General features: G+C 39.7%; 2 protein-coding genes across 2 annotated transcripts; both read right to left on the bottom strand.

Moving 5' to 3' along the window:
• Positions 1 to 187: 187 nt before the first annotated feature.
• Positions 188 to 2,792, bottom strand: GCK72_023830 (uncharacterized protein; the record flags this gene model as incomplete). Its single annotated transcript, XM_053735577.1, has 12 exons — positions 188 to 365; positions 418 to 516; positions 561 to 711; positions 762 to 901; positions 951 to 1,038; positions 1,175 to 1,308; positions 1,674 to 1,783; positions 1,827 to 1,937; positions 1,981 to 2,156; positions 2,206 to 2,257; positions 2,336 to 2,394; positions 2,723 to 2,792. The coding sequence occupies 12 exons, from the start codon at positions 2,790 to 2,792 to the stop codon at positions 188 to 190; spliced, it is 1,368 nt and encodes a 455-aa protein (XP_053579143.1).
• A 2,640-nt stretch (positions 2,793 to 5,432) lies between these two features.
• On the bottom strand, positions 5,433 to 5,998 carry GCK72_023829 (uncharacterized protein; the record flags this gene model as incomplete). Its single annotated transcript, XM_053735576.1, has 3 exons — positions 5,433 to 5,548; positions 5,599 to 5,773; positions 5,822 to 5,998. 3 exons carry the CDS (start codon positions 5,996 to 5,998, stop codon positions 5,433 to 5,435), a joined length of 468 nt encoding a protein of 155 aa, XP_053579142.1.
• Between the last annotated feature and the right edge of the window lie 5,329 nt (positions 5,999 to 11,327).

Raw genomic sequence — 11,327 nt, 5'->3', positions numbered from 1 at the left:
TTTTTTCGAATGTTGAGTTATGAAATCTTATACGTAAACGTATTCCATAACAGTGTTCATAGCTGCAAAAGCACATATTGAAAGATGGACCAGTGTTCAAAAATTATCACGAAAAAAGGAAATGAAAGATAGTATAATGATAGGAAAGGGTGAGATGTCACAGCAAACGCGAGAGAAAGTATTCGTTTTATTGTTGAGTGATCAACCGTAATCTCTCACAGTGTGCACCAGCAATTTCTGCCAGTACAACTGCAAGGATTTCACGTTCATATTCGGAAATACTCGATGAAATACTTCTTTCAGTGAATTCGTGCAACGTGCAGTTTTCGTCATTGTCAATATCGGTCATGTCGAGCCGCGGTATACTGAAACGACTCAAGTCGTTGATAAATAAGATAACTAGGATAGATTGTTCACTTTAATGGTGGTTGACCTTCGTATTCAGGTTGAATATTAAGATTTCCAACTCTGGACTCCAATTCTCTTAAGTTCTCTTGTAACTTTTCATTGTGCATTCTGAAATAAGGGTTAGAACCAAAAACTAAAGCTATGGAGCTCACTTCAATGCATCTATTTCACCATACGCTTCTATCAACTCTTGTGATAGATCCTCTATTTTCTCCTCGTTTTTTCGTCTTATCTCCGATAAATCCTCTCTTTCTTTTTGAAGATTTCCCAGCACAGTACTGATTTCAACCGTTTTTTCCACAACTGGAAAATGATAAAAATGAGTGAGACAGATGAAATAGTAGTGCACGCACCTGCTTTGGAGTTTTCACTCTGCTTGACAAATTCTTCTCCTTTTTTCTTGTTCTTTTCCACCATTGAAACATAATTTGTTCTCACTTCTTTTAACTTCTGCTTAAGCAAGGCGTTTTGTTCGGCGTACTTCTTAGCCAGTCTGAAATCAAAATATTCGTACAACAACGTCTGCAGGTGGGTTTCCCTACGCATTTTTATCTTTGCTCCCTGATTTCTCTTTTGATTTCCCTTCCTTTTTTGTGTTTGTCTCTTCGAAAACGTCTTCGAATTCGTCATCTGAAACATAGATAATTAGAGAAAAGTTTCCATTACGTAGTTCGTGCCTCTCAAAGATAACCCATTAGCATCCAGTTGGTCGGGTTCTAAATCAAACATTTTCCGCTTCAAATAACTTGTAGTTAGTCAAACGTACCTTCCGGGTAGTCAGAGTCACCGTCATCATCATTATCTGCTTCGGTTTCGGGTACTTCCGGTATTTGCATTGTCTGTGTTGAATGTTTCTGTTCCACTGATGTTGGTGCATCTTTCAGAAGAACACGAAGACGGCTGAAAATTGAGAAAAGAGATGTTGGACATCTATTTCGACATTATATAATGATTGTGGCTGACATTTTAGGATTTACATTCACGCCTACGCAAATTGTTAGAAATGACTATTTTCAGCCAATAATTAAAATATTTTCAAAGCAAAATAAGACAAGAAGTGATCGTGAAAACAACTATTCCCGTGAATTGAAAAACTGAACAGGAGGACCCCCCCCCCCTCACGCTATACTATACGAATAAATATCTCCAGGGGATTGTCTGTCTCAAAAAACACATGATTTCAGTGAAGTGGCTAATTCAAAAATCATAAAAAGTAAAGTTATCAAACTGTCTCTTTTTCTTTTCAGAGTCATTCGATGACTCACTCCAACTCTTTGGCTTGTATGTCTATCAAGTTCTCCTTTGCCATTTCCTTCCGTTTGATTGATGTCAGTGTCCTCGCCAAATTTGTATCATTCAACTCCGTTGGGTGATACTAAAATGCACTTTTTAGGGAAGAATGTTGCCTTTCATCTCACCTGCGCTGTCACTATTCTCTCCAGAAAAGTCTCTCGTTTCTCTGCGTCTCTTTTTAAACGTTGCATCTCGGTGCTCAACTTTTTCAAATCGGTTTCGTAGCCGGCTACTTTCTGGAAAAAGGAGTATAAGGAATGAAGTTTGGGAGAGAAAAACCTTTTTCGCTTGGAACAATTCATCTCTCAAGTCAGTCAACTTCTCACGACTCGGCGAGCGTCCATACTCAATTTTCGGGAGAGGTCTCGTTTCCGAATTCGATCGCTTTATGGCCATTTTAATGTGTTTTGATGTAGTTGGTAAACGACCATTGCCGAAAGAGGGAAGAGCGAAGTCTGAATGAATATCAGAAATCTAAGAGTTCCATCTTTTTTTTGAACTCACTAGATGTGGGCGGCCTCGAGTTTCGATGTGCAGTTTTCGGTCTATCAAGAGCCTGAAAAAGAGTTTTATGAAAAGAGTAATACTTCAAGCCATTTACAAAACGAGTTGCGAAATTGAGGGCAAAAAGTACCTTTTTCATAGCTTCCGCTCGTTCTCGCGTTTCTTGCGAAACCACAGGTGGTAGTTTTCCTGAAAAAACATTGCATGACTCTTAGTCTCCCGGAAAACTAATTTCATAATATGTGCATATCGTGTCAAACACCAGTAACATGTTCATGTCTCAAAAAAGATAATTCTCAAACGGCTAAAAAGTACTTTAAATATGAAATAAAACATATGGATAGCAAGAAAAAGAAATATTTTGAACATTAAAAGTACGAAAGAAAAGAAGTAAATGAAAATCAAAACCTCAGAAACCTAAAACCTTTTAATAATTCCTAGTTTATTCCTCTATAATTAAATTCTGCGGAAAGTCCAGAATTTACATACAACCAAATAACACATATAGAGAGCAAACCTGTTGCTGCAGAAGTTGATTTCGATCGTCCCGGCTTTGCACTGGCATTTCTACCGTTTTGTAGTGGCATCAATTAGAATCAAATATGTCCAAACATAAACCTAACTAACAGAAATTCCAATTGAGTTACGACAAAATGAGTGGAGTGCAACAACGTAATGCGGGCTTCCCACCCTCGTTCTCTCTTTCTCCATGTAATGAGCAGGTGGAGAGTGGTTGCCGAGGCAACTCGCAGCCGAGCATTTCACTCCGCCTCTCGCCACCCTCATTTCTTATAAAGCGTGCCGCCCGTAGAGTTTAATCAAGTCGCACGCATGTGTAAACAAATTTGTTCTTATTTCGAAAAGGTACGAAATGAGTTCTTGGTGGAACACAAAATCAAAATGTTCGAAGGGAGAATGAAAATTTGTCAGAAAGGCTATAAAAGCTACAAAAAGTCAAGGAGTCAAGGCAATTCAATAAATCAAAAACCAAGGAGCCATATTTCCAGCGTTTTTCAGCGGAGAATCGAAACCTGAAAGTGTAGAAAAATTGAACAAGTTTTAATTTTGTTTTATTAATTTTCAATTATAAAATCATAAGTATATTACAATTTAGTAAATCAATATAAATTCAACAATTATTTGGAAAATAAAAAAATCTAGGAATAGCAAACAGGTGTACTCAATACAAAAATTGTTTTCCTATTCACAAACGTACAAAATGTTAATTTTTCAGTAAACTTCTTAAGCTAGGCAATATGACTATTGTTGATGCACTCTTTTCAAAACTTTACTTTTACTGAAAGAGTACTACAGCTCCGAAGTGGTTTTCGTTTGCGCGGTGATGTTATGGCAATTGCGTAAAAACGTGCAAATATAAAAATTAAACAATTTTATTTTTTCAGTAATATGGGTACGAAGCACAACAAAAAACAAAACCAGTTAAAAACAACAAATGACATGTTTAAAATTATCTTGATTTGTTGCATCCATGTGAAAACCAAGTTTGAACCAAATTTTTAGCGACCATTACTAAACTCCACGACTATTAAAAAAAGCCGTGGGGCAGTTTTATATTGGAGTTCCCAGGCAAGAAAAAGTTTCGCTTCTTCAGGCATCTTTGTAGAAATCCAGATCGTGAGCAGACATTCTTGCAAAGTTCTAAAATATGTCGGACTGTACCAATGGCCGCACTGTCTGGTGCGACCATAAAGGTGTTCAGGTATTACTCTGAAAACATTCACATCATCTTTTGCCTTTTTCATCTGTCGAAAAACGTTGTCAACTACCAAAATGGAGCTCTACTTTCAATTTGTTTGATCTATAATTCAAAACTTGTCTGGCAAAAAATAAGACCGATACCATTTTTGAAGTTGACCATTCGCAAAAGAAAAAAGAAAAAAACGGTAATATCATCTCAGCAGGTACTGTACAAGACTTCATATTTTCCTAATATATGACTCTTCTACGGCCGAACTGTCCAACCGGCCTTGACTGTAATTCAGTGTTTTAAAAACTTGTCTTCATTATCATTCGACATCTTGTGGGGAATTGGTGTTTTCAAAAATGCGGATGCGCTTTCTAGTGCCGTTCTTCTCAGCTGCAATGTTTAATGCATCCGTAGCAGGAGTTCAGGTTATGAACAACAGAGAGGTATGGGGGGGTACTTGTAACACACACGCAACGGAGGGGAGTCGCGGCTGCCAGTGTAGGAGGAGAGGAGCATGGAGATGCAGTGTAGGGGGTCCTCAACTGTGGAATGAATGGTGTGTAGCGGTTGTTCACTGCTTTTCAATGGGTTACCAATTATGGATAAACGAAAATTTGCTGTAGAAACCAAAGTCTACGTAGGTGTGTCTTAAAAATACATGATTCTCTAATTATCGTTATCACCGATGTAAACTTTGTGAGTACATACCGCCAGTTTGTTGTTTCAAGCAGATCACTTAACATATCGCAAGGTTTCAAGTTATGGGATGTGGGAATATTTTTGCGTCTCTGAAAATTCTGCAACGGCGCACGACTATGTTCTTACGATTATGCTCTTGCGAAGTCATGTATCTTATGCTCATGCGAAGTCATGGGAATTTCATTCCATATTCATTACGTAATTGTTCCGAGACATTTTCTCAACCTTCGTTCGACTCCAATTGATTCAGGTTAGTGACTATCACCCTGTATACATCTACAAAAATTGGACGACGATCATTGTAATCAACTCACAAATTGTGGCCAACGAAACAATTTACACAGGTGTATGCAAAATTGACTCCACAATTCTACAGTTCCAGAACTTCAAGAAGTAGTTATGAGGATGCTACATCAACAATGCAACACAAGACAAACAGTCCCACTTTTTCATTTCTCATAATTTTGGAAAACACAAACCAACACCTTTGTTTCAAAGATGATGTAAGCAAAGTACACAAGAAGCATTGATATAGGACAAGAACAAAAATTATCAGATTCACAGATTACCGTAAATACTGTATTATAACGGCACCTGTAATAGAACGGCACCTGTATTATAACGGCACCCCATCAATACTCAGAATTCATGAATATGAATATCCCGGTGTTTTTTATTGTTTCTGATTAGAAGCAGCGTGATTGATAACGTCTTGATCAACGAAAAGAATGCCCAAAAAAGGTTTTTTGTTTAAATTTAATGAGTTTTTAAAACCTCAAAATTTCTCTGGGAGGCAGTTGAAAAATATAACGGCATGCCGTTATAATACAGTATTTACGGTAAATTCCTTCTTGAGTGATGGGCAATCGTGCTGGAAAAACTTCATGTTTTTCTGGGCAATGAGATGAGAACGACACACGGTGCATAGAGCGAGAGCTGAAATTTGGAAATTGAAACTTTTGAAATTTTGATACAAGTAAACTCACGAATCTGGATCATCCCATCTTCAATCTTGGCAGTTTCGCGGGTTGAGTTGAACTTCTTGCATGGAGTACACATGTGAACAATAAGTGGATCCAAACCTTTGAAAAGACGTTCTGGCATAACATTGGCTTGGTAATCAGTAGGAATAATGGACTCAGCAGCCTTCTCATACAACCACTATAAACAGATTCATTTTGAGTTTTCTACAAATTAAGGTCAACTCACAAGCTTAGCACCAGGGTTTTCACCTTCAGGGACAACGAGCTTCTTTTTCGGAATCTTCTTCTTCTTCATCGGTACATGGTTAGCCTCTTTGCCGTCTTCAGAACATGGACCTTTCTCACGTTGACCGTTCATCTTGGGCTTAGTAGGAGTACCATAATCGAGGTGAACACCAGACATTCTCTAAAAATAATAAGAAAATTGGGGCGAATAATTTATTGAGGAGAGGAAGCATAACAGGGGATGCGAATAAAAGTCGGAAAAGTGAGGGTGCAAATGAGAAAGTAATGAGTACATTACTTAAATAGGTGTCTGAAAAACATGAGTCATCCACAAATAGGGACAGGTCAACTCGAAAAATTCAATACCCCGAGGTTCAGGTGAGGCATGAATAATCACCAGCAGGAGAAATTTTTGCACGAAGTGGACGACTGAAGGACAATGAGCAAGCAAACTAAGGTTTTGGTTGAATGTGGATGGTAGGCATGGAACTCTTAGCAAAGTTGAAAACGTAGGCTTCAGGCTTCTTTTCAGGTTTTTGAGTTGATGAGGATGTATAAAAGTACTGATCCAGACCGTTTGAAGAAACTGAACAATTTGGGGATTTTTCAACTGTCAAGTGTTTGTAATCCTCACCACTCCAACTGGATCTTGGGAACTAGGTTGATATGCATATTCTGAGCTTATTTCATCACTAACGGCAGGCTTTTGAATGCCAGTTTTCGGAATGAGTAGCTACGATAACCACGAGATCACCACACTTGGCAGAGAGATGATCGATGAGGCCGTGGAGCAAGAGGAGTTGAGAAGTAATGAAAGCCAGAAGTGGTCACACAGTTTTTCAATGTAGTCCAAGGAACTAAGTCACGAAGGAGAGTGTACGACAGTTCTCAAAAATGGATCACCAGTGCTTGATCATACTCATGCATTAGGCAGACATTTTGCCTATCGAAATAACGTTTGCTGAATTGCAAGAGCAGCAGCTAACGCGGTTGGAAACAGTGATGTCCTGAAAAATGCATTATAAATTCAAGAATCGAAGAGTTCACGGATTCCCTTTCTGTTTCTGAATGAGCGCTTAACGAACTGAACGAAGAATAGAAATATTGTGCAGAGCAATGCATCCTGTGTGATCACGAAGAGAACCTTCACAAATTTGGAAATGTGAATAATTCGGGGGTTGTTTTAGCAAGGGGAGAAAACCCCGGAAACATGAAAAACTGAAGCATTCTCTCCAAGAACAGAAAATCAGACTATGCACATGAAAACGGTTAGAGACAGTGAAATGACACCAAACAGAACAATCGTAACGCAGAACGATTGGTTTTGATGACTCATCAGAATTGAAAATTTGAAACCCTGAGAGTTACCTCTCGCGATGACTCATCAAGGATGACTCATCAAGGTTGACTCATCAAGGATGACTCATCAAGGTTGACTCATCAATGATGACTCACTGTTTCCAGGTTCAGCATATATTGGGATTTGCCGACAGAGCAAGGAATTCTACATATTCTGTGGAAACCATCCATGTTTCACTGAGGAAAGATAGAAATGAGTCATCACATAGGGACACAAACACACCCATTTTCAACAAATCTCCGATGGTTCAATGAAATAAGGAGAAATGTGAGCTATAAGGACAAATTATAGTGCAAACCGACAAATCCTGGGGAGTAATTGAACACAACAGACGAGAATGAAGAGGTATATAAGACAACCAGTGCAACACCATAAACCATATCACACTTCATTCCGAAGTGAACGTCATTGATTCTTTTGACGCTTACCTTTATCATTTTCATCATCATCGTCAATCCCTCCCTTGTCTTGATTCTCATCCTCATCAACTCCAACTTTGTCTTGATTTCCATCAACATCATCAACCACACCAATACCGTCGTTGTCTAGATTTTCAAGAAGATCTACAACCATGATGGTTGAAAACTTTGAAGAGGTAAGTGTAGAAGTTTTTGAAGTCGTCATTAACGTCAACTTTTACCAGGAACAAATTGGTGGAGCAAAGATCCGTGTTTTGGACGTTCACGAAAAGACCCCCAAGGGTCATTTTGAAGGGCGAATCATTTCACGCACCCTAGGCTTGGAACTTCCTGATTCTATGACTACTCATCCACGAGGTCCTGAAATGTTTGCTGAAACTTTGATAGAGCTCGCTCATCGCTATGACCCATTCAAAAACCCCCGTGTAAAAGTGGGTATTGTATTTGAATCAAGCGAGATTCCTGAAAGCGTTGGTTTGTGCTATCAACCGATTGACCGGATCAAGGCTGAACACATTGTTCAAACTCTTGCTCTTCAGTCACAGTCAAACAAATCTGTCTTGGAACTTGAAACTCCAAAAATCAATGCCAGATTTACATACATCAATCCACCAGTTGGTAGCGGTAAACGGCGCTTTGACACTGGCAAAATCCTGGAGCTCACTGTATTTGAAAAACGACGAAAAACGAGCGAAACGGAGCTTGAGATGAAGAAGGAACTACCAAAAGTCAAAAAGCTCAGATCCAACATCATGCCGAACGAAGGTAAAGTTTTATGAACATTGCTGTTCAGGTTAATATCATCATCATCGACATGTTTTCAGTGATCGAAGATTGTCTGGTTCATGCATTGTACCAGGCCCTGATGTACCACAATTGGAAACACTGTAAAACACAGGAAAACAAGAACAAGTATCGAAATGCACTGAGAAAGACTTTCAAGCGACCACACATTTGCCAAGAAGTTTACGAAGCGGTGAAAGCTATGAAAGAGGTAAGATTCAGGGCAAACTCAGCAACTCAATTTCAGAAAACTTACAGAAAGCAGGTGTGTCGAAATCATCAAACTTCTGCAGGATGGATGTTGAGCGATTTCAAAACACAGTTTTTGCCGGAACACATCAACTGATTGTATTTGTGAAGAACTCAACTATCCCCTACTACTCAGGACCATACGTGGGCGAGAAAAAACAGCTGGTCTTGTACTTGGACGATGGACACTATAGAGGTGTCAGAAGTATTTGTGCACTACTGAGGACCGAGTACTATTGCGCTCTCTGCAATAGACGCTATAAAAGTACCGTACAGCACTATAAATGTCCACTGGTTCACCGCTTATGCGGTCAACGCAATTGTCCTGTTACAGAGAGTGATCAACCAACTCGATGCAAGACATGCACCGTGTTGTTCAAATCTCAAATCTGCTATGAAAATCATATCAAAAAAGGTAGGTGCTTGGTTAGGAAGCTCCAGCTCAACATCACTTCTTTCAGGGCCAAAGAATGGTAAAAGTCGATGTGATTATACGACAGTGTGTGAGAAATGCGAGGACGTCTACTACACGAACAAAGGCAATCCACACAAGTGCGGGCAGAAATGGTGTTATCGCTGCAACTGCCAAAGAATTACGCCGCACAATTGCCTGATGCCCATTTCAAAGAAAAATGAGAAAAAGCTGACACGACGTCGTGTATATTTTGACATTGAGGTTTGCATATCACCAAAATTAAGTTCACACCCTAAAAATTTCAGAGCAGAGCCGACGAATCAACTGGACAGCAACACCCCGTCTTGTTCGTGGCTCTCCGTTGTTGCCCAGGCTGCGCAATCTTCATCCCAAATGACATTGAACAAGCAAGAAACATGGTATGCTCGAAATGTGCACCTGATGGTCGATTGAAGGTCATAGAATGTATAACCATCGAGAATCGAAATGTGGATGTTGGAAGTGAGATGACAAAGTGGCTGTTTGCTGATCACCACCAAGGAGCTGTTGTTGTGGCACACAATGCATCTGGGTAAATCTTGATGTTGGTTATAATTACAAAGATGTGGTATATTTCAGGTACGATGGTCAATTCATTCTTGAGAATTTGATTGCCAGCAACAAAGCTTCACCCAAACTTGTCATGGATGGAACCAAACTGATTTTCATGGAACACAACGGAGTAAAACTTCTTGACTCAATTCGATACCTGTCAATGAGTCTGAGTTCACTTGGAAAGACGTTCAACGTGGATTCCGTCAAGGGGTATGACAGTGTGAGACCAGAGTGAAGTTATTCTTGAAATTTACAGGGATTTTCCGGTGTTGTTCATCAAACCCGAAAACTACACATATGTGGGACCGCTTCCTGAAGATTGTCACTACGCGATGGACAACAAATCGTCAGTGGTCAAAGAGCAACTTTCAACATTTTTGAGTGCACAAAGGGCTGAAGGCAAAATTTTCAACTTTGTCGAAGAGATTTTCAAGTATTGCTACAACGACGTATACATTCTGGCAACTTCAATGGGACTCTTCGAGACGGAATTTGAAAAAATCACCAACGTTTGTCTTCTGGAGGTAAGTTTCCGTAAAAATTGTACCACGCAAACACTTTCAGGAGTCTACGACTGCGGCATCAGCAGCTGCTCTTGTGTTTCGTCGAAATCATTTGGATTCAGAAAAGCCGATTGTCTTGGATGTGAAACCGTCAGTATCAATGAATGCATCAGAAGTCAGTCAAAAATATTTGGCGTGGTTCGCTTCGAAAGAGGATGTGCAGCTGAACATGTCAACCACGTATGGTGAAGAAAAGGTGAGTGAAGCACACAGGCTCACAGACGATAATGCAAAATTTTTCAGATTGGGAGGTACCGAGTGGATGGTTTTGTACATCCATGTCCAAAATATCCTCAAGGACTCATCGTTGAGTTTTTCGTAAGTTAACACAGCTACGAGATTCCTAAATAATCACAATTGCAGGGCTGCTACTGGCATGCACACGAGTGCACTTATTCAGAAGAATCCATGATAGGTTGTGAAAGTGCCAAAGAAATTCGCCTGAAAGATGAGGAACGTTTGAATGCACTACGTGAATTTCATCCAGTCAAAGTTGTATGGGAATGTGAAGTGAAGAAGCAGCTTTTGAGAAATCCTGAGATGGCCGCATTTTTTCGAGACTATGAAGCTGTGGTAAGATTTCAATGCATACATCATCTGCACACGAATGAATTTAGGGACTTCTACACTGCGACAGGGCACTGACAGGTGGCAGAACAGAGGTTTTTCGACTATACGCCAACAATGAGGGTAAAACACTACGATATGCAGACGTTGTCAGGTGATTTCCGACTCTACTTTCATCAAAAACTATAGCATTTTCAGTCTCTATCCTACGGTGATGAAACACGATCCATTTCCTATTGGTGCACCTGAAAATGTACCTAAAGGCTCCATGGAAGTACCAATGAGGAAACCAACCGATTTGACATTTCGAGGGTTTTTGAGCTGCAAAGTTTTACCACCACGGCATCTGAAGTTACCAGTGTTGCCAATCAAGGACAACGGAAAGCTCTTGTTTGGTCTTTGTAAAAGTTTGTCACGGCAAAAGTCCACATAGAAACCTCTTCAGTTTTTCAGAATGCTGTAGAGACTCAAATCAACATGATTGTGAACACTCGGACAATGATCGTTCGTTCAGCGGAACGTTTACTACAGTGGAACTCCAGAAAGCATTGAGCTTA

This window comes from Caenorhabditis remanei, chromosome X (assembly GCF_010183535.1).
Source record: "Caenorhabditis remanei strain PX506 chromosome X, whole genome shotgun sequence".
In the NCBI taxonomy this organism is placed as follows: Eukaryota; Metazoa; Nematoda; class Chromadorea; order Rhabditida; family Rhabditidae; genus Caenorhabditis; species Caenorhabditis remanei.
Note: the sequence above shows the minus strand (reverse complement) of the source record. Positions and strands in the feature narration are given on the sequence as shown.